Source organism: Chelonia mydas, chromosome 6, assembly GCF_015237465.2.
Source record: "Chelonia mydas isolate rCheMyd1 chromosome 6, rCheMyd1.pri.v2, whole genome shotgun sequence".
Lineage (NCBI taxonomy): Eukaryota > Metazoa > Chordata > Testudines > Cheloniidae > Chelonia > Chelonia mydas.
Window position 1 is genome coordinate 114028368 of NC_051246.2, and position 26500 is coordinate 114054867.

At 39.9% G+C, this 26500-nt stretch overlaps 1 protein-coding gene across 1 annotated transcript in view; it reads left to right on the top strand.

Moving 5' to 3' along the window:
• The window catches only part of ASPG (asparaginase), an 85083-nt gene extending 59682 nt beyond the window's left edge, over nt 1-25401 (top strand). Inside the window, exons 11-16 of the mRNA XM_037901050.2 lie at nt 2709-2804; nt 6353-6516; nt 12726-12812; nt 22114-22213; nt 22509-22568; nt 24855-25401. Of these exons, the coding sequence (XP_037756978.1) occupies nt 2709-2804; nt 6353-6516; nt 12726-12812; nt 22114-22213; nt 22509-22568; nt 24855-24890 (543 nt within the window). The 3' untranslated portion in view covers nt 24891-25401. The remainder of the gene's footprint in view (nt 1-2708; nt 2805-6352; nt 6517-12725; nt 12813-22113; nt 22214-22508; nt 22569-24854) is intronic.
• Nucleotides 25402-26500: the final 1099 nt, after the last annotated feature.

The following is a 26500-nucleotide window of genomic DNA, read 5'->3' on the forward strand; positions in this document are numbered from 1 at the left end:
CGGTATTTAAAAAGACACATTTTATAAAACAGTGGCTACACTCTTTCAGGGTAAACCTTGCTGTTAATATTACATACATAGCATATGTGCTTTCGTTACAAGGTCGCATTTTGCCTCCCCCCACCGTGTGGCTACCCCCTCAACCCTCCCCACTCCCCCTGGCTAACAACGGGGAACATTTCTGTTCAGCCACAGGCAAACAGCCCAGCAGGAACGGGAACCTCTGCATGTCCTCTGAAGAAAAGCACCCTATCTCAACCAGGTGACCATGAATGATAGCTCACTCTCCTGAGGATAACACAGAGAGATAAAGAACGGATGTTGTTTGAACGCCAGCAAACATACACTGCAATGCTTTGTTGTACAATGATTCCCGAGTACGTGTTACTGGCCTGGAGTGGTAAAGTGTCCTACCATGGAGGACGCAATAAGACTGCCCTCCCCAGAAACCTTTTGCAAAGGCTTTGGGAGTACATCCAGGAGAGCTGCGAATGCCAGGGCAAATTAATCCTTTCACATGCTTGCTTTTAAACCTGTATAGTATTTTAAAAGGTACACTCACCGGAGGTCCCTTCTCCGCCTGCTGGGTCCAGGAGGCAGCCTTGGGTGGGTTCGGGGGGTACTGGCTCCAGGTCCAGGGTGAGAAACAGTTCCTGGCTGTCGGGAAAACCAGTTTTCCGCTTGCTTGCTGTGAGCTATCTACAACCTCCTCATCATCATCATCTTCTTCGTCCCCAAAACCTGCTTCCATGTTGCCTCCATCTCCATTGAAGGAGTCAAACAACACGGCTGGGGTAGTGGTGGCTGAACCCCCTAAAATGGCATGCAGCTCATCATAGAAGCGGCATGTTTGGGGCTCTGACCCGGAGCGGCCGTTCGCCTCTCTGGTTTTCCGGTAGGCTTGCCTCAGCTCCTTAAGTTTCACGCGGCACTGCTTCGGGTCCCTGTTATGGCCTCTGTCCTTCATGCCCTGGGAGATTTTGACAAAGGTTTTGGCATTTCGAATGGAGTTCTGATAGCTCGGATTCCTCTCCCCATACAGCGATCAGATTCCGTACCTCCCGTTCAGTCCATGCTGGAGCTCTTTTGCGATTCTGGGACTCCATCATGGTCACCTCTGCTGATGAGCTCTGCATGGTCACCTGCAGCTTGCCATGCTGGCCAAACAGGAAATGAGATTCAAAAGTTCGCGGTTCTTTTCCTGTCTACCTGGCCAGTGCATCTGAGTTGAGAGTGCTGTCCAGAGCGGTCACAATGGAGCACTCTGGGATAGCTCCCGGAGGCCAATACCGCCGAATTGTGTCCACAGTACCCCAAATTCGACCCAGCAAGGCTGGTTTAAGCGCTAATCCACTTGTCAGGGGTGGAGTAAGGAAATCGATTTTAAGAGCCCTTTAAGTAGAAAAAAAGGGCTTCATCGTGTGGACGGGTGCAGGTTTACATCGATTTAACGCTGCTAAATTCGACCTAAAGTCCTAGTGTAGACCAGGGCAAAGCCTGGGTGATCTTTTGAAACTCAGACCCCTTTTTAAATTGTCTCAGGTTTGGTTCCCAAAAATGGAGACACCCATAGTTGTTAGTCCCTTTTGAAAATGAAGGCCTTGATCTCTTTAATCAGCCTGAGTTTTCTATGAGCCTTATTATGGTGGATCCGTGGTATGTCCATCATATTTATATATTTTACCCTTCAGTCTGACCAGCCACCACAAAAAGACAAAATATTGTAAATTTCTATGTGAATCAATCAGAGGAGGCTTCAACATTTAAGAATCTTTAACAAATGTGGTTCAAAAAGGTCACACCTTAGCGATATTAGGATGTGCCATATTTTGCAGGATCCTACTTAGCTATGGGGCTTGTAAATACTGAAAAAGGTTGTTTAAACAAAGGTTGTTTAGTAAAAAGCTGTTAGAATCAGCACCGTCAGACGACAACTCAGAAGTGTCCTAACTCCATATTGACTTCAGGAAACTGATATCTGTAGTTAGTAAGGAAGTGGTAAGTTTGGTAATAATACAATTTTCAGGCATTTAATTTATTATATTGATCACTTCTTTATTATTTTGGTTTTTATCTGAAGTGGGAGATTGTTTTAAAATTAATTATCAAACTTTAAAGATGGCTGCTTAGGGGCTTTTTCCTTTCCATTTGAACTAGAAGAACTGGCGTTCATTGTTCAGGAAAAAAGACTTTTAAAAATATGTTATTCCAGTTGCATATTTTTTATTGGCCAAATCTGGGACCAAAAATTTTCCAAAAAACTAATATTAGTTTGAGATGAGCACATCTTGATAATATGAGGGAGTTTTGCTATGTAGAATTCACGTAAAGACAGGGATGTCATTTGAGGGATCTGAAAAAAAACTAATTAGCATGTGGGTCTGAAATAGCATAGTTTAGAAATCCTCTTTATTTAATTCTAGTATAACTAGGAAGTGAGAGAAGTCCACGTAACTATGGAAACAGGTTTCAGAGTGGTAGCCATGTTAAAGTATACATGTGACTTCTTTTCCCTCAAAGAATATGAACAAGATTGTTTTTACTAACTGGTATCCTCAATTATTATATTTGTATTATTAGATCTACAAGTAAACGTGGGTGCAATATTGTTCTTCTGATGTAGGTATCAATAGTTCTAAGGACACAAATGGTAAATAAAAAGATATGTATGATACTAAAACTTTTAAATTTTATTTTGTGTTTCTCAGGAGCTAGAAGCCATTAGAGATGCATTAATTCCTTCTCTGGCCTGTGCTGCAGCTAAAACAGGTGACATAGATGCACTAAAAGCCATAGGAGAAATGGTAAAAAAAATTAAACTCTTTACAAATCTTTTATTTATAGCTTAATACAAAATGCATTTGTAAGAGACTGGAAGCAAGCAATAATAATAATAATAGAGTATGATAGTAACACTACAATCAAGGTGAGATGACAAGCATTTATTATTAGGTACTTCAGTCTAGTCTTTTCAAAAATGCTTTATTTCATGTGACATCTTTCAGGCTTGTTCTCAGCCTGTCACTTGTGACTGTGTGAACTAAGATAAATATGCAAATGCATTCTACCTTCCCCTTAACTATTCATTTCCATACTTTTAAATGCTTAGGGTTCTTTTTAACTGCAACTTTCCTTTTATATCCATAGTACCCATCTTTATGTAGAGTTTAAACATGGTTTTGTCAATTTTCTTTTCTTAAAACAACAAAACAAAACAAAATACTGGACTAAAGCAGAATTTAGCTCCCCATTTCCCCAGCAGCCCACTCTCTCCCTGCAATGTGGAGCTTAGGAGCTCTACCACATTGCTGGCATTTCCTATCTTGTTCTGGCCTGTTCACGTTTTGAGCTCTCCAGATAACACCACCCCACAGAGTTCTAAGCTCCTACTGCCATTCCTGGACCACTCTGATTCCCCAGTTTCCTGGCTCACGCTGCCATACAGCACTTAGGACTGATCCTAAAAAAAAATTAGTTTCCCTATGCAGAGTTAATAAAACCTGAAATTCAACCCTAACTGTGCGCTGGCTGCTGAGTGATTCTGTGTTCATGGTAATTTGTAATTGACCATACAGCAAGCAGCTTAATCTGTTTTCTTTGTACTTTGCAGAAAAATTAATTGCACTGTTAAACAATAATAGAATATCATTTATTTAAATATTTTGGATGTTTTCTATACTTTCAAATATACTGATTTCAATTACAACACAGAATACAAAGTGTACAGTGCTCACTTTATATTTATTTTTGATTACAAGTATTTGCACTGTATAAAAACAAAAGAAATAGTATTTTTCAGTTCACCTAATACAGGTACTGTAGTGCAATCTCTTTATTATGAAAGTTGAACTTACAAATGTAGAATTATGTAAAAAAAAAACTGCATTCAAAAATAAAACAATGTAAAATTTAAGAGCCTGCAAGTCCACTCAGTCCTACTTCTTGTTCAGCCAATTGCTCAGACAAACAAGTTTGTTTACATTTGCAGAAGATAATGCTGCCTGCTTCTTGTTTACAATGTCACCTGAAAGTGAGAACAGGCATTCTCATGGCACTGTTGCAGCCGGCATCGCAAGATATTTACGTGCCAGATGCACTAAAAATTCATATGTCCCTTCATGTTTCTGCCACCATTCCAGAGGACATGCTTCCATGCTGATGATGGGTTCTGCTCGATAAGAATCCAAAGCAGTGTGGACCGACATATGTTCATTTTCATTATCTGAGTTAGATGCCACCAGCAGAAGGCTGATTTTTGGTGGTTTGTGTTCTGTAGCTTCTGCATCGGACTGTTGTTCTTTTAAGACTTCTGAAAGCATGCTCTACACCTCGTCCCTCTCAGGTTTTGGAAGGCACTTCAGATTCTTAAACTTTGGGTCGAGTGCTGTAGCTATCTTTAGAAATCTCACATTGGTACCTTCTTTGCGTTTTGTCAGATCTGCAGTGAAAGTGTTCTTAAAATGAACAACATGTTCTGGGTCATCATTCGAGACTGGTATAATATGAAATATGTGGCAGAATGCAGGTAAAATAGAACAGGGGACATACAATTCTCCCCCAAGGAGTTCAGTCACAAATTTAATTAATGCATTACTTTTTTAACAAGTGTCATCAGCATGGAAGCATATCCTCTGGAAAGGTGTCCAAAGCATGAAGGGACCCACAAATGTTTAGCATATCTGGCATGTAAATACCTTGCAATGCCGGCTACAAAAGTGCCATGCAAATGCCTGTTCTCAGTTTCTGGTGACATCGTAAATAAGCAGTGGGCAGCATTATCTCCCACTTGTTTGTCTTAGCGATTGGCTGAAGAAGAAATAGGACTGAGTGGACTTGTAGGCTCTGAAGTTTTACATCGTTTTGTTTTTGACTGCAGTTATGTAACAAAAAAAAAATCTACATTTGTAAGTTGCACTTTCACGACAAAGAGATTGCACTACAGTACTTGTATGAGGTGAATTGAAGAAGACTATTTCTTTTGTTTATCATTTTTACAGTGCAAATATTTGTAATAAACAATATGCACTTTGATTTTAATTACAACATAGAATACTATATGAAAATGCTGAAAAACATCCAAAATCTTTAATACATTTCAATTGGTATTCTATTGTTTAACAGTGCGATTAAAATTGTGATTAATCGCGATTAATTTTTTTTGAGTTAATTGCATGAGTTAACTGCGATTAATTAACAGCCCTAGCAATAATTCTTCCTTGCTGTTTTTAAATATGCAAGCTCTTTCTGGTTGTATTTATCATATGAATGCATATTTATGTGTGTGTCTGTACGAGCGGTGCACATTCTTAGATTTGAATATTCATTCTTTATGATGTGTGGTCAGGCATCTGGTAGGTATGGTCAGGCATCATGGTAGGTGTAGTTTGGCATCTGGACCTGTACTTTTCCATCCACAGGCTGTTCAAAGTATTGGAACTGGAGAATTCACCAAAGAATTTCTTAATGTGGTAGGGTATCTTTAGCTACTTGTGAAGGTTCCAGAGCAGGAGGAAGTGCCAAGGATGGTCTTGATATACAAAACTACTGTTTGGTTTCAGAGTAGCAGCCGTGTTAGTCTGTATCCGCAAAAAGAAAAGGAGTACTTGTGGCACCCTAGAGACTAACAAATTTATTTGAGCATAAGCTTTCATGAGCTACAGCTCACTTCATCGGATGCATTCAGTGGAAAATACAGAGGGGAGATTTATATACATAGAGCACATGAAACAATGGGTGTTACCATATATACTGTAACGAGAGTGATCAGGTAAGGTGAGCTATTACCAGCGGGGTGGGGAGAAGGGAGGGGACCTTTTGTAGTGATAATCAAGATTGGCCATTTCCAGCAGTTGACAAGAACATCTGAGGAACAGTGGCGGGGAGGGGGGAATAAACATAGGGAAATAGTTTTACTTTGTGTAATTACCCATCCACTCCCAGTCTTTATTCAAGCCTAATTTAATTGTATCCAGTTTGCAAATTAATTCCAATTCAGCAGTATCTCGTTGGAGTCTGTTTTTGAAGTTTTGTTGAAGAATTGCAACTTTTAGGTCTGTAATCGAGTGACCAAAGAGATTGAAGTGTTCTCCGACTGGTTTTTGAATGTTTGTTATATCCATAGGTCTATGAATCTCAAAGTAGATACGTCTACCAGTGACTACGGGACACCATTATGAACTTGACTAACTAATTAGTTTCACATAAGCTTTTGAGAAACTGTCTCATGTTTAATGATTTTTGGTCATTGGATTCAAACTGTAATATTGGAGTATGTATCATTATGTGATTTGAGACCCTGAACCAACCAGCCTCAAGTGTACTATCATTAGCAGTTGTTGTGTATATGTTGCAGGGTGGAAACTTGAGCTGTGAAGATTATGATGGTCGAACTCCACTTCATATTGCATCAAGTGAAGGAAATTTACAACTAGTTGAGTATTTACTGAAGTATGGAGCAACTGTTTATGCTAAAGACATGTTTGGTGCTACCCCACTGAAGTATGCAGTCAAATTCAGGTATTAAAAAAATACATTTTACACAAAGATCTATGAGAGAGCTAACCCATCTCATTTCAAATTTATGTCACTTTCAATTAGTGGGTTTTGTCAGCGATCTGCAATAGTGAAAAGCAGTGATCAATTCTTTGACAGCAAATTCTGTAGTTTTAAAGGATGTGTAAATGGTTTGGATATTTAGGACATTGTAGCTGAAGAAAACAGCCTTGCTGATGCCAAATCCCAGAGCTAAGTAAGTCAAGATTATGTTTTTTTATCCCTGCCCCCTACTCCAGGACTCCATTATTTGTGGTGAGATTTCTTTATAAAAGAAAAATTTGACTTATTGTTAATTTTATTTTTGCAGAAGGGAGAGTTCAGGAACTAGAGCAATAGGGAAGAGGGGGCTGTCTCTTTGTACCTTCCTTTCCTCGTCAGGAACAGAGGGTTTTAAAATAGAACAGGCTACTCCAGTATGCTGAAGGGTTTTGTACCCACGCTTTGTTTCTGGGTCACCATTTCTCTGATTTCTCTCCCACAAACTCTACACATTTATCAGCAGAGGCATGCACAATAAGCATGTGCTGGCTGCCTCCCTCAGTGATTTTCTCTCCGTGTTGGCAATGACACGAATAATCCTTGAAGTTGGTCTCCTAGGTGGTGGTGGTCTGTGGGCCAGTCATTCTTGTGGTCTTTATCCTATTGTGTAGGTTCATAGTGCCACGGTTTATCAGAATGTAAAAAGATGTCAATTACTGTAGCTGAAATTAAGGCTTGTAGTTTGGAGATTTACATCCTTATTTGTCCTTCCACCCGTTTGAAGCTACAGATTGACTCTGTCTCTCACTTACCTATGCTTTCCCTGTTTATTCACCCTATCCTTTAGGCCCTTATTATGTGTTTACAGTTTGTGAACACCATTTGTCTGTATTTTTGAGGGACAGTGCCCATTTTATATTTAACAAAATATTTATCCTTTTTCACTCTGTGCCTCCAAAAGGTCCCTCAAGTCCAGTGTGTGTCCTGGTCTTTCTCTACAAATGTCTCTGTTACAGCTTTCAAATATTGGCAGGTTCACCTGTCTGTGAGGGCTGGATCTGGCTCCCTGTGGAGTCTGACTGTTCTGTTTATCTAACAACTGAAGAAATCTCTGCAAAAAGACATAAAGCTTTCCCCCTCTACAGGAGCTCGGAAGCTGGCTTAGCACTGATCCCAGTTTCTGCTAACCCAGGACCCTCAAAGCTCTGGATGGCTGCACATTGTGCTACTGCTAGACCATTGCGTGCCCCCTACATCTTTATAGCTGTCACTGTCATTATCTTAGAACTATCCAAGCCTTTTTGACCTAAGAAATATTTATAAAAGTCATAACCCCCCCTCCCCCCCCACACAACAACAAGAACTAGCTAAAAGCAAATCAAACAAACTTGCAGTTGAACAGAGGTGCCCCTAGTCCAGTGTGAGAAAGCCCTGCATCACTATTAGATGTTCCTGCAAATCAGATACCTGCATTTATTTTACCACACCCAACTACTGCCTGAGGAATTTCACATGAGTTTGTTGTTTGGATTCCTTTTCATTGCCACTCCTATATTTGACTCCTACGATGCCTCTTTAAACCTGTACACCCATTCTGAAATGAGGAGTGGTAAATGGAAAATGAATCCTAACTATTTTTAGTTTTTGTCTGTTTGTGCCCTTATCAGAATGAGAGGAAAAGCTAAATAAATATGCCATTTTATTGTCTGTAACAGTAGCTTCAGGCCTGTAGTGCTAAGATACTAAAGTGTATACTGAAGCTGAAGTGGCTCTGGACATTAGAAATCTTGCAGAGCTAATTTACCTCTGATGTAGATAGGGATGTATGGAATCAAATATATGCTAAAAAGGTGTGATTACTACAAAATATATTTGAATTACATTCATAAAACAAATGCCCGTTGAAAGTGAAGAGAAACAATATTGATGTTAAACTTTTGCATTTTATATTAAGTATCAAAAGGGGGGAAATGGCTGTTTTAAAAATTAATATTAATAAGTATTCTGTGCTTTATATCATGGTCAGACTTGCAAAATATAAAATTGTGCTTTTTAAAACAATCTAAGAATTTGCCTTAACTTCACAGAACTTTGCACTGATTGATTCCATGTTCTGGAGATTAATATTTTAGTTGAATTGGAATAGAATCACCGATTTATTCTGTACAGTGTCTACTCCTCTCAAAAGCTTTGTTTTAATGTGTGTGTCACTTCTCTCAATGATTTGGGGGTTTTTAGCTAATCATGCAAATCAGAAAAATGACCGGTGATTTCTCTCTTCCCTTATCATTAGTATGAAAATGGTCACGATTTGTGTTTCTGCCAAAAAGCATCTTAATGGAGCACTGTCAACCTGTAGGCAAACAAAATGGCCTATGTCAACAGTGGTCTTATGTTTAATCTCTTAAAGCTTTCCTTAATTTTTAAAAAATTAACTTGATATTTTCATTGCTGTTAAAATTAGAGTTCTTTTAAAAACTATAGTAATCTACTGCATGTCCATCTTCTGTCCCATAATACATGTACTCATCCTCTTTATTCCTGTGTGTATACACATTCTCTTTATTATAGGGCACTTCACACAATATCTCACACCCAGGAGATAATGTAGGTCAGTTGTTTGGACCTATCAAAGTTAGCAACATCCCTTTAACTGCCATTTTCCCAGTGCCTTAATAGAGTGTTCATTTTCAAAACTGTAAAATAAATACTTTTATAAAGTAAACTTTTCTAAGCATGAAACAGATGTCTCAAATCAAAATTTCATATATTTTATTTATTATAACCTTTTCCTTCTGCTTTAAACTTAAGGACTAAAATGGCTGCAAAGAAAAAGTTGTATACAGTATGTGTTGCACACTGCTGTCAGAACATCAGAGATTATTGTTGATAAAGTCACTTCCCACATAAACATGCATTGTAATACTTGAAATCTGCAAGGTTATGGTTCCATTATTTTAGTACCTCTGGGATAGAGGGAGAATCTACACTTCACACTGATTCTTTAAAATCACATTGTAGTCTGTCTGATATTATACAGTGCTTCGGAGTTTGAAAATCATAGTGGTTCAGCATTGTGAAAGTTGAATGAGAAAAACTGAGCCAATCCTGTCATAGCCATCATAGCTGCTAGAGAAGCAAGGATCAAAAAGAACGAAGCTAATCAAGTTTAAACATATGTTATACCTGCATTTCTTTAAATGGCTGGTGGAAAGTACAGCCCAAGGTCCTGAGCCTCGTACACATGGGCTTAATTTTGTGCACTCACAGTACATAAACTGATGATCAGAAGTCCTTGCAGAATCCGTGTCTTAGTTACTTTTCTAAGGATCATGAAATAACTCTGATAACTCAGATTACCGCCTGTGGTGAATATCGACTTTTTAATGGTGACCATGGTATGTACTGGTTTTTAGGGATCCCAAAAGATTGAGGGCCAGATCATTCTTCTTGATTTTAGCTGTAGAGAAGGAGATGACAGGTGAAAAGAACCCATGCAAATGGCCAAAAATTTGTCAGAGGAAGGGAAATTTGAGCCCAAGTAGCAGGAGCCCATTTATGGCTTTTCGGGAGCTACTCTCTGCTGGCAAATGTGTGAGAGAAATACCCGCACAACTGAATTCTGACCATCAGCACAGATTCCCAGCCTGCACCTTCACACCTCCACATGGAAGGAGAAGCGTGGTTTTGTGGTCCCGACATGATTGTAATGCAAGGAGAGCCTGGTTCCTGAGTTGTGTTACCAGTTAGAATAAGGAGCCACGGGGACTAGCGGAGAAGGTCTGGCCCTCCATAGGGGCCCTGAGATTGGAAGGATTTCTATATGGATCTAAGGTCATCTATGGGGCAGGAGGGCTGCACCTCCTACCACCTCTAAAGATCTTCAGACTCTATCTACTAGACGAGAAGCTGTTGCAGTGGAAACAGTTGGCTCAAGACCATGGAGGTTTCCACTTAATTTCAGTTTATTTAAAAAAAAATAAAACACACTTGCCCACACACACTTTTCTCCTGCTCCCACCCCTGTGCACTCTGTTCAGTATATTTATTTATTGCTGCCAAAAATGCCACAATGGAGCAATGGTCTTGTTAGGAGTGTTAGAAATGCTGAGTACTCCAGGACAGACCACTACCAAGGAAACAGATACAGACACTGTTTGCATGTAGTCCTGTACAAAATACAAGTTTGTGAGTAAATGTAAAAGCTTTTCTGCTATAATCTGTTATCAGTTTCATTTTTCAAATGAGTACTGAACTCCTTGATATGTCTTGGTTAAATCATACTCTTATGAGTTGTATTGTATAAAGAAAAGTAAATACAGCACTAGTTCCTACTTGCTGTCTCCAGGAGACTCTTACTGACAACCAGCCATGTCTCAAGGGACTCTTCTGATGAAATATTTAAGATAACTAAACCAACTTACAACATGTGCAGTTGCAGTAACTGATCCTGCTTACTTTGCTGCAGAGAAACAAAGAAATGAAGATTTCAGTTTCACTCTGAGCAAAAAACTGGCTGCATGATATAAATGCTAAAATTCCATTGAGCAACTGAAAGAATTTAATTTTTGAAAAGGCAAATTTTTAAAAACCTTGTCATAAAGTTGTTACCAGAATAGCTTATAAGGAAATGCAGATCTTATATCAAATTAAAAATTTTATATTTTAATTGGGCTTCATCGTGATAAGCTTTAAAGTAACTTCTCTTTGTCAAGATGAAGATTCCAGAACACAAGCTGTTTGACCTACTGTCCAGTTCTAAAATAGGAAGGTATTATAATCTTCAAGAAGAATAAGAAATGTAGAATAAACTGAACACACATTTGAACTTATTTTTTTATTTGTTGTTGAATTAATATTGAGTGACTGGTTTGTTCCTAAGGTTTTGAATCTAGCTGTAGATTGTTGATTTGGTTAATGAGCAGCCTTGTATTTTTCACTTTAAAATGTTCCTATAGTCCCCTCCAAACAAAGTCACAACAGATGTGGTTATACTTGAAATAGACATTCTGGAGCAGTTATATTTTGGGTGTGAGTTAAATTCTGCCTTTGAGTTTGGGAATTAGGCAGCACAATAAATTAACATCCTTTGGTCTCTTGAGATCTGGATCCAAATCCTACAGGGCATTAGGTCAAGTTCTCCAACTATCATATTTTGGTTGATTGTTTTCCCACAGCTTGATACAGTGCCTCTTTATTATTACCCTTTTGGGTAATATAGAGTCTATTGTCAAATTTTGCATGCATCCCACAGCATTGTAATCCAAACAACAAAGTTTTAAGGGGCCATTGCAGTGGCCTCAGCAGAACTATTTCTGAGTTCTGTGGCTGAGGAATGGGAGCCAGGCTGGTCACGTAGATCCTATGATACCTATCAGGCAGAAGAATGTACTCACGGGAGAGGGCCAGCCAAAACATGATCATGGGTGGACTAGTAGGCCATGAAGAAGACTGTATCCAGTTGGGAATAAACTTAGCAGCAGAGGGGTATTTTGTGGGAGATTCTCCCAAAGGTCAAATAAGAATCTAAATGTATGGGTGCTTATATCATCCGTGAAGTCATAGGAACTTTGGCATCTCTCATTTTAACCCACAAGGTTTCATTGCTAACATTTAAAAACAACAGAGATCTTGCCTTGGAGAGAACCAAAACGCCTGCCCAATCTATCCCGTTATGTGGAAAATACACACAGAAATACTGTTACTCTGTGAATGCCTTCATTGTCTATCTGCATTTCAGTTCATGAATTAACAAGAGCTAGAAATGGGGACAGTCATGGGGACAAATAAATATAGAATCATATTTGAAAGGTATTTGTGTTCCTGTCTCTTTGTTTTGGATTCAGTAAGTGAAAATGTAGCATTTTTGTAAATTCAGTGCGCCAAGGTAGTTAAATGATGTGATAAGCCTTTGCCTCTTCTTTGCCCTACATCAGTGCAGAGGAAACTGGGTGGGGTTTAGTGGCCTGTGATGTGCAGGAGGTTAGAGATTATCTGTTGGTCTCTCTTGGCTTTAAACTCAGGCTCCTTGAATGGAGAACATACTCGTCAGTCTCTTTGTTTTGTTTTTGGAACATACAAATCTGAAAAATGGTGTTTATGGAATACTTGTTTTGATCTGTAGATGTTTTCTCTCCAGGATATTTAATTGTTAAAAATAACTTTTTCTTTTTATCAATTTTTTCATAAAGGCACGTAGAAGTGATTCAGTTACTGCGCGAAACTGGAGCTCACCTTTCCAGCCAAGAGCTAGAGAACATAGGAACAGAACTTTGCAGGTAAAGATGACATAAGTCTGGATATTGCATTGTAGCGTGGTCCAAGTGTCAGGAGCACAGCTAGCTCGCAGCCTGGTAGCTAGGCAACACAGCGAGCCCCGCTGGGATCAATGAGCCTTCTCCAAATGTTTGCGTTCCTGATGGGGCAGGGGAGCCAGCAGCCTGCTACTTGATCCTTGCAGCAGCAGTACCACAGCAACTGCTCAACTCGTACCAGGCCCACAGCCGTACCTGCCCTGCCTTGGCTTCCACTTCTTGCTCCAAGCCTTGTTCCTGCTGTTTGACTCATGTCCGCTTCAGTCTAGTCCTTGCCTCCCTGCCCTTTTCTGACTCAGACTCTGATCTGTGGCTTGGCTTCTTGATTGTGATTTTGGCTTACCCTTTGGCTTGATGTTCCCAATCCTGATTCTGGTTCTGACCTTTTGGCTTGGCTCCTCAATCTTGACTCTGGCTTCATCCTCGGATTGGTACCTGACTCCTGGATCTATGCTCGCCGTTACTCTGGTCTGCCGCCACAACCACCAGGTAAGGTCCTGCTGCACTAGGTAGGACCACTAGGTAGGCCACCCATGCCCCGGCATCTTACACCAAGTCAGCTGTGCTAATATGCAGTAGTTACAGTTACATCATCATCCGGTTATCTCTATTTTCCAGGGTAAATGATCGAGTTGTTAATACGCCCAGGACTTGCTTTGAAATGGGAAACAAATGCGGGGTTTATTATTGAAGCAAACCAATGTGGCTGGTTATAAATTACCGGAGTGATACAATAATACGTTAGCGCAAACTAGGAATCCACACGGGGGAGTTACAGCACAGCACTTTGGTGTGCACTACAGTTCACACCTCCATAGTCTGAACTGTGGTGCAGTGTAGCAAGGCCCTACGTGAGGAATTCTTGGGTTGTAATCTTGATTCTGACACTGCTGTGGCCTTGGGTATCTTTATCTCAGTGCCACAGTTACTCTGTCTGTAAAACAGTGATTTTTGATAGTGACCTGTTTCAATGAGTGATGTGAGAATTGTTTCTCAAATACTTTCAAGATGGAAAGCACTATATAAATAATTATTATATATGCCAGGGACCATTGAGTACCTGGCATATACTCTTTTGGGGCTAGAATTAATAACTAAAATGCAAATAAAGGGACCAAATTAACCATTGACTGTGTGACACACCTGAAGTAGTATGGCAGAACTCCACAAGTGAAATGGAGAGCATTATGGAAAATGTGTAAATGGATTTGAAGCAAATCTGTCCCTCTTCCTGATACATTTTTATACATTTTATTACTATTGGGTTGTAGGGAACTTATGTTTTTAGTATCTGGATCTTGAGATTAGACCAACAAGGACAATTTATACTGAAACTATGGAGTGGTTTTATTAAAAAAGAATAAATACCTGTATTATGGAGGAATGGCTTCAACCTTAACTGTAGAGCGAGAATAGCATCTGTCTCAAGAAGAATAACAAGAAAATCCAATAAATATGGGTTCAGACCTGCAAATTGGTGGGAACTCTAGCCGCAGTTCACCATATCACTTAAGTACATGCTTAACATTAAGCAGATACATAGTTCCATTGAAGTCAACACTTTCCATACACTGCTTTTCCATGCTAATTTTTCATTAATAAAAAATTGCAGTATTTCATCAACTTAAAAGAAAATCATATGGCTTTTTTTCAGAGGTGCTGGTGACTTGACCACCTGCAGTTCCCTCTGAAAATTGTCTCAGTAGATTCTACAATTCTTAAAGTAACAGGCCTTCCCTTCTTTCTTCCTCATTCCCCCAACAATAAATTAAATACTAGTCTCCTCACCCAGACAGAATACTGAACAAAATACATTGTACCACGTCTTCAAGGACTACAGCTTGGCTACCCCCACAGAAGATATGGATTCCACAGTTGAGGGCCTTCTAGTAATTACACCTTGCTACCAGCTTTTGGACATCTAAATATAGGGACTCTTAGGTGGAGTTCCTCAACTGTTATGACAATACGCAGGAGAGAGACTCTCTGGCACATAGCCTGCATCCAAACCATATAGAGCCATACTACATATTTCCCAGAGCATTGCAAGCGAAGGAAACAATGGAAAGACTTTTCAAATTAAGAGTTTACTAACTCTGAGCCACCTGTCAGAAGTGTTAGGGGAGCGGCTCAAAAAATTACATTCTTTCACAAATAAATTGACCCGATACATAGCCCCCTCTACCCTCTGCATTTAAGCAGAACCTGCTTAACTGGCTAGCCTGATAGTAGTACTAGAAAAATGAGAGCATGCAGCTTTAAACAAAAAGTGAATGTGATGCAATTTGTGGAAGTACATTCAGGGAATATTGTGTACACTGGATCTGTATTGTGTACATTGCGTGATCTCTTGTATTTTGAATGAAGTGGTAATGAACCCCTGAGGCTTTTGAAGCATTTTAAATTGGTTTTTAATGGTATTAAGCTAACAGAGGACAAAAAACCCCATTTGTTTTAAAGATCTCTCCTGTGCAGAGAGTGGAATATACATATGTGGAGAGGAGAATGAGTGGGCTTTGTGCATGGAATGATTGCATAGATTTCCTTGTCTTGAGACTTTCCACCACACAAAATGAACGAAGCATGAAACAGCTCTTTCACAGCCACTCCACACACAAGAATAGTGGTGTCACACCTACGGGGAACCCAGGACTACTGCATCAGTGTAAATCCTGTGGCCATGCCCCTTGCATTGGCCTACACAGAGCTGATGTGGAGTCCGGTTCCACAATGCACATGGTATTGAGAGAGACACTGAACTTTGACTTATCAGCAGGGCACTTCTGCACAAGGGAACCACTTGACTTATACTGCTCTGAAAGGCCTTTGGTGTCCCTTTGCAGAGAGTTGAATTTCCTCCAGAGTGTATGAGCCAAAATGCTAAAGTGTTTGTAGTTAATATTGTCTTGTTGCAGGTATTCTGTCCTTCCAAGGTGTCAGGAATACTCACTTTGGGATATGACAGCTCTTAGATGATTTGAGCAAAACTCAGTGATTTATTCTTCCATGCTATTCAATTTCACGTTATCCTCCACCCCTGCACCATCTTCCTAGGGAGTTTTCTTGTACTAGGCATTGGCATATTGGTGAGGCTGTTGCATGCATTCAACCTGGTTAGAGTTGCCTTTGGAACAAATAGGTGTTTTATTGACTTCTCCTTCTGTCTAATTTAAGTGACTGGCACCATGGCAATATGCCCAGCCCCCACGGTGTAGAGAGCGAAAGCTGGTTGGTTCCTAAGTAGCATTCAAGGACTGGTTTAGCTAATTTTAGCATTGTGTCAGGAGTCATCTTGTATTGTTCTCTACCTGAATTAAGATCCAAAAGCCAGTTTTTCTCACTGCTTCTCTATTGTCAAAATAATTTGGCTTTATTCTATACTCATTCATCTCCATGGCCAGTTCTTTTGCTGTTCTAACGCTAACCCCTTAATTTCCTTGTCTTTAGACATAAAATGATTTAGGATTTAGAAGTGTTCGGTTTAGTACATTTGGTCATCGGTTGATAACTGTAAAATGTCAGTTGAAATTCTTTCTAGTGCATCTAGTGTTGGAATTGTACTTGCAAACAAAACACTATCATGTTATCCAGTCTTTTAGCTGCCTCTTTTAAGGGTTAATTCGTCCTGTTGTTTTTAGAAAGTGAGATGAGGACTTTGCATTTTTAAGACATTTAGTTCTTTGATCTCACGTTTCCAATTTGTCAAGATGAGAACTAAGTTTTCTTACCAGTCGTCCCTTAGAATCTTCCAAATCTGTTTTCCTACTGCAGGGTCATTGTTGTCTTTATGCAAAACAAAACTGTGACAACTCCCAAGACATATAATGGTGACTCCCCAAATTTGTTCAGAAAGCTTCTCTGCTAGATCCAGTTTAGCCTCAAATTTGATTTATACTGGCTGGGTTTTTGACTGTCAATTAAGTGAATGTCACCTCTTCTGAACATCTGTGCTCAACAAGGCTGAAATAAGGGCTGGCGAGCAAGCAAATGAGTTCACTCACTCATATCCTCATATGTTAAAATATCAGTTTATGAAATCCAAGGATGTTCTTTTTCAAACCTGTTATCAGGATAACATACCTTTTTAAGTCTGATCCCAGATGTTGGGATAAATTATAGTTCGGAAGGTACTAGGACCATGCTTCTAATATCTGGTTAACTTTCTGAAGAAATAAAATATGAAGCAGGCTTTTATAATCTTAATCTCCCATCTCTCCTTGCAGTTACGAAAAATGAATAAAAAGGCCTGGGGACACTGGATAATATGAATGGTATCCTTGAGTGCACCGTAGACAGAATTATTTTAGTCCCTCACAGAATCACTACCTTGCTTATCAAGAATCTTTACCAGCGGAGAAACATAATTTCTTTACTGTCTGGGTGGTGCTGCAGCTACAAATATCTCACCATTTCCCAGTGGCTTTAGTTACACCTTGAACAAGCAGGATCCCCACATGGAACTGTGTGTAAGAGCCCCTGAGAAAGATGAGGTCCTGAGCTCACCATGAAAAAGGAACTCAGCCTCCCCACCCTTTGCAAAATCCCACAGATGAGTCATCAATACCTCATGGTAAACACTATCAATAGCCGCTATGAAACTTGTACTTTCTTCTAAGCCAGTTAAAATGTTACCAACTTTTTATACGTATTTTGCTGTCACTGTAGTGCGTATTTTGAAGGTCATGAAGCACTCGTAACAGTTTTTATGCTTGTAATCTAGTGCTACCTGCACATACTAGCTAATATTATTACATTTATCACTTTTCTGCTATCTTGACTTCTTCTACAGTCAAGTCATTTTGCCCATAATGGAAATTCCTGTATTATGTAACTGTTCTATAGTCATCCTTCCCAAATGTTAAAAATCCAGTGGTTGGTAGTCTCATCTATGCTTCCTGCCGACTATATGGTAAGCCAAGTGGCACAAGAGCTTAGCAGTGTGGTGTTTTTCTCACTCAACCAGTGCTGAAGAGTTATCTGTTTTGGAGGGTGGGATTTCCTTTTTTTAAACAAAAATATATGAAGCCTTGAACGTTTGAAACTGGGCTGGCATTAAAATATGTTCTGCACCAGACACACTCCCATTTTTCTATAGAGCCAGGCCCTTCCTTCCCGTGCTTTTCTGCATGTGTGCAAGAAAGAAGCTCCTGTCTTGCAAACCTCAGGATCACTTCAAAAGCTCTTGGGGTATGTCTGCACTGCATTTGGGAGCAAGCCTTCCAGCTCGAGTCCAAAGACTTGTGCTAGCATGGTAAAAATAGCTCCATAGATGGTACTTTGATGTTGCAACTTGGGCTGGAGCTTGGGCTCTCGTGGCCGGAGTGGAGTTGGCAGTCTGAGCCCAAATGTCAAAGCACCGCCTATTCATCTAGCACGAGCCCCACTAGCACAAATCTGTGGACCTGGCCAGAAGTGGTGTAGACATGCCCATGCAAGACATGCAGGAAGGTAGCTCTTCTGTTGTAAACTAGGGGAGTCTGTAGTAGGAGGGGTTCTCTCTTGTGCTCCTTTCAAGGCATGCCAGTGGCTCCCCTCTGGAGCGGCTCTCCTCTGTTGCCAACCTGTTAGGTGCACAGGAGGCTTCTGGCTGTGGGTAGGAGACCCTGCAAACCTCAGAAGGTACATAGCAGTGGAGTTCCTGTTATGCAGACCTAAAGAGATTTCCTTTTCGGCACACCTCTGAAATTGGATTAAAGTTATTTAGAATCAACATAATGTCTGAGAGATGCAAGATGACCAAGCTACTTGCATTCTTCAAGCATATCAAATTGACTGACCCTTTAAAATTTAAAATTTAATTTAAAAATCAATTTAAAAATCTCACCTAGGTCTTTACCAAAACCATTCCTCTGAGGCAGTAAACCTCAAAGGATGCCCCTATTTAGCTTTTGATATCCTGGAGGAAAAATGTAAATTGGCTGTGAATTAATCAACAGAATAGAATAAAGTTCACATATAGTGACAGATGTGAAAACAAATAATAAACATTTATCTCACTGGTTTTGCTCTTGGTTAGGATACAGTGGTACTAAATTATCTGTGTGTTCATTACCCCTTTGAGCAATTGTGACTTGATAACCTGGCATTCTTAGTTTTGTTGGTAAAGACTCCCATCCATGATGATGTCAGCAAATTTGAACAAATCCAGACACAGAGATTGCATGTGTTCCACTACAGTCTTGAGGGTCAGCACCCTTTATTTGGCCTTGAATTAAAGCCAAACCCCAAAACTTTTTTTTCACTTCAAATTCTGTCATCCCACATCCCTTATTTAAAAGAAGCATCTGAATTGTGGATGTGCAGTCGGTCACCAAACTGAAGCAGAGGAATTTCTTTGCTACATCCTTAGGCGAAATGCAGGGTAATCAGATAAGTCTGGTTTATTTTTGGCTGGACAGTTATTCAGCAATAGTTTGAATTAGCAAACTTCTGAGGATGTGATTTTTTTAAAATTTGCAACAGCCATTCATTGTTACAAGAAATCCTGATCAGTGAAGAGTATTATTTTTGTTTGTTTGTTACTGACTTAGAAGCTTCATGGTTTCAACCTCTGTGGCAATTTTAACTCAGATTGCCCTTTCTGAACAAGAACTTTGGGGTGGGCAGCATGCAAGTAACAAAAGCAATTTTGTTTGTGGTGCTTACTGTGATACTGTCTGAATTACCTGGGTTTGTTTGGTAACACAGTGTTTTTTAATGTGCTCTTCTTTGGGCATAGTGATTTTTTTGCTTTGCGCGATGGGTGAATGATAGACCCCTTTTTGGCAGCCCAGCACTTTCCTGTCCAGACTTTGAGAAGCTCTTGATTCTCATTGTCTGGCTTTGATTTTTATAGCCAGAGAATCTCACGGTGCCTATAGCAAAAGATGAATCTTCTGAAACAAATAAACTTTAACTTGTTGAGTAGCCACTGCTGTGAGCTATTCATTTCCCTATTTTTCTAATACTCTTGCTGTCTTGTGCAATTTATAAGGGCTCTTCCCTTTCAACTCACTTTTAAACTCCCCACTTTGGTCTGTTGTCAGTGGGAAATAACCTTTTTGCAACATTGCTTTCCATTAGTGCTTCCTCAACATTTCTTCTCTTACGTATGCCAGCCTGCTCCCACTATTAAATTTCTCATACAAAACAAAGACCCTAACTCCTCTCCATCTGTCCCCTACCCCTTCACTCCATCTCAACAGCCAAAGGCACAGCCTTTCTCTTCTTCCCACCCTCTCAGGCTGCTGCAAGCAAAGACCTTGAAAAAGCTTTCTTCTCACCCACCCTCAGGCTGCTGCAGTTAGAGGCTTCCACTCCCCTTTAAAGATTTTTTTAAGTACCTGAAAATATTTATCAACAGTTGAGAAGTGGCCTCAGACTAGCAGGGAGTAACAACTTTTGCAGACTTGACTGCAGAATGACCCTTCTACAAGCAGTCCTGGCTGCCTGCTGCTGATATCTCACATGCCTTTGCTGCATGTGACTCCTCCCTTACCCCCATCAAGTCTGCTCAGCCAGTCTACCACACTCAGGAGCCTTTCACCTTCCTCCTTATCTTTTGTCTGCTGTCCTCAGTACTCTTTTTCCTTCAGAGAGAGAGCGACATTCAGAGCAGCAGGTCGTATGCCACAGACAAAACAAACAGGCCTTTTCCATCCCTCACTTCAATGAGATCAAACCTCACTGGAGAATGACCTGGCTGTGTCTGTTCAGATATTCAGCAAGTCGTCAATATTAACGTTTAAGGGCCTTACGGCTCCAGAGCTAACAGCCTCTTGAGATGGCTGGGGGTAGCCCCAGTCCTTAAAGTGCGTCAGGTCGCAGATCTGGGAAACAACCTTTCTAAGAAGCCAGCCAAGTTGCTGAGGGGTACACATTTTTAGTACTGTCTGGGGAGGGAAGCCCCGCTGATTGGTTGCTTTCCCAGGGCTACTGCAGCAAGCAGGCAGAGCTCTCCACTCCATCCCCAAGCAACCTGCACCATTCTCGCAGGGGATGGGGAGGAAGTAGAAAGAGTCCAGCTGCTCATGACAGCTCTCCTCTCCTGCCAGCAATGGGAGAGCTCCTCTGCTCCTTCCATCCCTGCATCCTGGGAAAGCAGAGAGGGGACCCCAGTGCAGCTCCCCCAAGGCTTTGGGGGTGGGGTGAAGAACCCCCTAGAGCTGGAGGAGGAGCAGAGGTAAGGCTGAAAGGGGTAGAATTGATATGTGGATTGAAGGGCGGGATTGATTTGGGATCAGAAATAATTGTTGGGGGATACCCGCAGATGACGGAGTGATGGTGAGACCCACCCACTTTTTTCAGACTACATGCTGCTGTTCTGTTGTTTCAGCCTGTCTGCAGGTGACATTGCATTGGGGCACATCCAGGAGTTTTTCACACCACAAGGGCTAGAAACACTTTTTTTAATTGAAAGATTAAGTTCTGCAGATACTAGTGGGGCTGCCAGCAGGCCTGCAAGAAACTGCCTGCTGTTGTCACACCAAAGATTTAAAATCCACTTCTGTCTTGATTCACTTTGATACAGTATAATGTTTGTCATCTAGAAATGGTGGGCATAGACCACCCTTAGCAGACTTTTCTTCTCGTTGTGCGTAAAATGGCTGTTTATTGGCACGGAGTTTTATAAATTGCCCTTAATTTAAGATCCAAATACTGTAGCACCATTGCAATTCTCCAAATGGCACCACAGAAACATAATGCTGTCCTAACCGCTGATCATGACTATTAACATTCATGCTAGAGGCAATATTGTATCAGATATGTTTATACAACTTTTGGAGTTTGTTTTTTAAGTGCAATATTTTGTTAGCATGTCTGCTGTCACTCTCTTTATAGTAAAACTATTATTGAAAATGCAAAACTCTGCAACTCAAATGTGGGATAGGCCCCCCCCCAACCCCTCTTAGACTCCATTTCACAGGATATATATTGTGTTGTGAAATATGAAACTCCGTATCTTTTTTCCCCTTTGGTCATAGTCACACCCACTGGGTGAAACTAGCCTGTTGTAAGTTGCTTATAATACAGCCCTGTTAAGTTAAGGAACTGATTCATCAAGCCCTGTTGCTGGCTCAGCTGTTCAAAGCTTTTGTAAACTTCTCCCTCGCTTACTTGTACCCTGCCCCCCCCCCCCCCCCCCCCATCCTGGCAGTCATGCTAAGATTGTTGTTGGTTTAGTGTTCACATTCGTTTCTCTGATAGTTAAGAGAACACAGTATGACAGTGAGATGCCCTTACAGATTTAGAAAAAGTAAACTATTCTTAATTGTTCTTTTTCCAGCCTCGCTGCTAATGGCGATGTGGAAGGGTTGTATGCCTGGTATCTAGCTGGTGCAAACCTGGAACAAGCTGGTTATGATGGCAGAACTCCCTTACAAATAGTAAGTGTGGCTATGGCTGTACTGCATGTGGAGCTCTGCTAAGCGTGTGTGTTATGGCACATCTCTTCTGACACGTAGGTTGGGCAAATTAAATGCCACTTTGGTTCCGACAATTTTGATTAAAAAAAAGTCTTTGCTTCAAATTTATGACAGGTCCAGAACTCTTGTCAAGCAATAAGTCATTCTCCCAACTCCCCACAAGTAATTAGACATTTCAGTCAGGCTTTGAGTAGTTTTGCATGCATGTGTACATGCACACAAGACATGGCAATACTCTTTACATTTCTGTTTACAGGCAGAAGCTACAGGGCATGTGGAGCTCCTAGACTTTCTTAATCAACTGAAGATAAAGATGGTAATGGGTTCTTTTAAAAGTTCTTGATTGCTGAAATGAGCCTTGGTTGTCTTTTGTTGTTGTTGTAGGATGGGTTTGTAGTTATAGCCCTGGACTGGGCTTGGAGAATTCTGAGTCCAGTTCCTGGCTTTTCCACAAACTTCTCTGTGACCTTGAGCAAGACCTTTAACCTCTCTGTGCCTCAGTTCCCCATTTATAAAATGGGGATATAATCCAAATAGACTGCCTTGTCTATTTAGATTATAAACTCTTTGGGGTAGGGACAGTGTCTACACAGGATCTATACAGCACCTAGTGCTATGGGATCATGAATTTCATCTAAGTGTTACTGTAATGCAAAAGATAGATAATTTACAAAGTAAAGAATGCATTAGTGAGTTTCTTCTCCACAGGTCTGACAACCATTGGTACATGGATTTAAATTTACTTAAGTAAACCCAAATCAGGAATACTTCTAGTCAGAATCAAAGCAGACAGACAAACTACAACTATGCAAATACTTCAGAGTTTACATATTTCATTCAAAAGGAAAATGTTGCGTTTTTGTAATGTGTGCAAATAGATTACGCTTATAGCAACCAAGAAAATACATTGAGTGAATTAAACATTCCCCAAAACAAGTATCTTGATACTTAAACCGACAAGTTCCTTTCATGTAACTGTATGGATCTGTTTTCATTTTATGTGACTTAAGGAGTCTTTGGACAGAGGATGAGTTTAATTAGCTAAACAATCTAATAACAGCACTAGAGAAAACAGCATCTTTAGGAAATATGTATCACGCCTTCACCAGAAACTTAAAGAACAGAGTGACACTTCAGCTCTTTTTGCAACTGTTTTTTGGGGTATGTCTACACTGCAATTAAAAACTCGTGGCTGGCCTGTGCCAGCTGACTTGGGCTTGCATGGCTTGGGCTTTGGGGCTGTTTCATTGCAGTGTAGACTTCCAGACATTTCCATGTCAAGATTAAAAGGCAAGATGGGCTCATTTGCCAGAGCAACAACTTGGGATCACTTCGTATCATCCCACTCTTTTCTCATCTCATCCCTGGCACGTTTTGATGGCTTATTCATCTATCTTGTCTGTATTAGATTGTAAATTCCTCTGAGTAGTACCCTTGCCTCATATGGATACCTATGGCACTATATAAATGATAACACACACTCTGGCTCACTGGCTTGAAGACAGACTGTATTGTAGTTAGCCAGCACTGAAAACAAGTGGCGCAGATCTTCAGCTAGACTGAATACACCAATGACAATTTAGCCAGCAGAGCATTTGCCCCCGGCTATCCTAACTCAGGATTTTGTTCCTAATAATGTAATTTAGACCATCTGAATTTAAAAAAAAAAAAAAAAAAAAGAGAGAGAGAGACCTGACTAAGCACATGTTAGGAATTATTGACAATTGACAATAGAAGACTTGAGTTTAAAAGGCCTCACAGATTCACCCTGCCATTGTAGATTCTGAATCAGGACAGTAAGAGAGATCAGGAATTTCAGAGACTGACTGAATTCTAAATTCTTTACACTGAATGTCAAAATTAACAGTATTGACATATATCTTCTCCAGCCAACAGTCAAATAAAACTGGGAGAACAGTCAACCAAATCTTAAATGATGCATGGATGTTTGGAGAAGATTCACCACTCAGCTTGCCAATATAACTGGAGGAATTTTAAACACTTACATTTTTTTTCTCAAAATTCTACTCTGATGCAATCATCTCACGTTGGAGATTAGATATCTCTCTTTTCCAGTGTACTGGAAAATCTAAGACATTGGAGAGGTTAAAAAAAACCCAAAACCCTCAGGATGTTTAAACACTTTGGGCTGGATTTTCCACTGCTGTGCACCTTGGGTAGTCATTTACACCTGTATAAAGTGGATGTAAAACGCTCCCATTGGTGTATGTGAGTGGGGAATTCTCATTGGTAGCATTCTATACCCACTACTCACTGATTTAGTGTTTCAGTAAAATTCAAAGATTTGTGGTGCCTTTACATTCACCTCAATTGAAATCAATATTTATTTTTAAATAAAATTTGATATCAGACTGAGAAGCATGTCACTTTAAATCTGTAACTCTCATATGGGCCAGCTCTTGATTTTTATTTTTTTTTAAATCTTCCCTACCTATAGGAAAGACAATCTGAAGGCATTCCTGAGTGTTGGATTAGAGTTTACTCTAATGTAAGCTCTTCTTGGAAAGGCTTCAGGCAAATTTGAAGTGGTCCACACTGCGTGTCTTAAAGCTAACTGTTTCTTTATATGATTTCTCCATAGGTTATGGAAACATTTCTGGAAAAAAGCCAGTTTTGAACAATTAAACAATACTGGGCGATAATTTTTTTTTATTTAAAAAAGAAGAAGAATTAAAAAAAGGAAGGTGGAGATGATCGCAGTTGCTACAAGCGTATATTGGGAACCTAGAATTAATTTAGAAATATATTTACTTTTTTCTTATCTTTAAGATTATTTTCTTACGGCTGATATTTTAACTTGCTTTTAAAAAATGAAAACCTGTTACACTAGCGTGTCACATCTTAGTTTAGGTCCTTTTTCAGTGCCAAGTGTCTGAGCATATAGCTGTAAACAAATGAGACTGGAATGTCATGATAGTGTGTCTCACTGTATAAATATTTTATTTTATTTTTTCTATAACTAGCATGCTGAATTTTTTATTTTCTATAATTGGGACACTGAGTTTTTATCTAGTAAATCTGTGGGGGAAATGCTGCATGCAACCTGCAGCATTTCTCTTATGGGGAATTTATATTTTGGGGGTGGAATTCAAAGTTGATTATATATCCATGGATTTACATTAATAAAATCTCTGGAAATAAATGTTTTGTTTCACTTCACTGGTTTCTTGCAATAGTTTAGATCATGTCAGTAATAATAATTACAACAACTGTGTGTGTGTGTGTCAGCACAAATAATTGCATCAATCAAGAGCATCCGCCTGTAGTTCTGTGCTAATATTCACCGATGTGTCACTTTAAATTGCACTTTTTAAATGTATGATAAGGCTGACACCTTAAACACAGGGCTTGTTTGCACTGTGCCACAGTGCAGACTACACGCTTCAGAATTGTGTGCCAAAATGTTGCTAACTGCTCCGTGTGGGTGCTGCAGGTGTGTTCTAAAAGGTACCCAGTTCACATTAACATGAACTCTAGTAAGAGACACTTTGATGCACTCTGCAATTCGAATCCCCATAGTTTGCACTGTGGCACAGTGTAGACGTAGCCACATTCATTGATGGGACTCTCTAACTGAACTGAGTTTCTGTAACAATGATTTTACCTACCTTCTGAACAGGACATAATCAGAAAAGCTATGTTTGACATCAGATTGTATCTTGAGTGGCTGAAGAATTAATAGATTTCTGGTTAAAGCAATAATGCTTCTAGGTACGAAAACCTAGAACTTGCAAATATAGAGAATACTTAAGGCAGATGCACAGATAGGGGATACAACTTTCGATTTACAACTATGATTTCTGATTTTATGACTGCCTCAAACAAATGGCACCTTTGCTGAAGCACCCTTTCCATGCAGCCAATGCTCCATTGATCCTTTCTGAGCCCTTTAGCATTGGAAGCCTTCCCAGGCCAAGTTACAGACCAGATTCCCCCAGGAATATGGAGTGAACACTATGCACATGATTGGAGGAAACCCCACTTTCTCTGCCAAACACAACTGTTCTCCTATGGAATATACTGTACACATATGATCCAATTTTCACACCTAGAAATACATGATGTTGTTTTATGCTAACATACATTTGGTGCATCCATTCACATTGGAGCATTCGTCTAGTCACAAAAAACATCTTAATGCATGTACAAAAATACTGTCTCTCATTACTACTGTATGAACCTAATCCAGTAAGGGTATGATTGAACACTACTGGTGTATTAGGAACT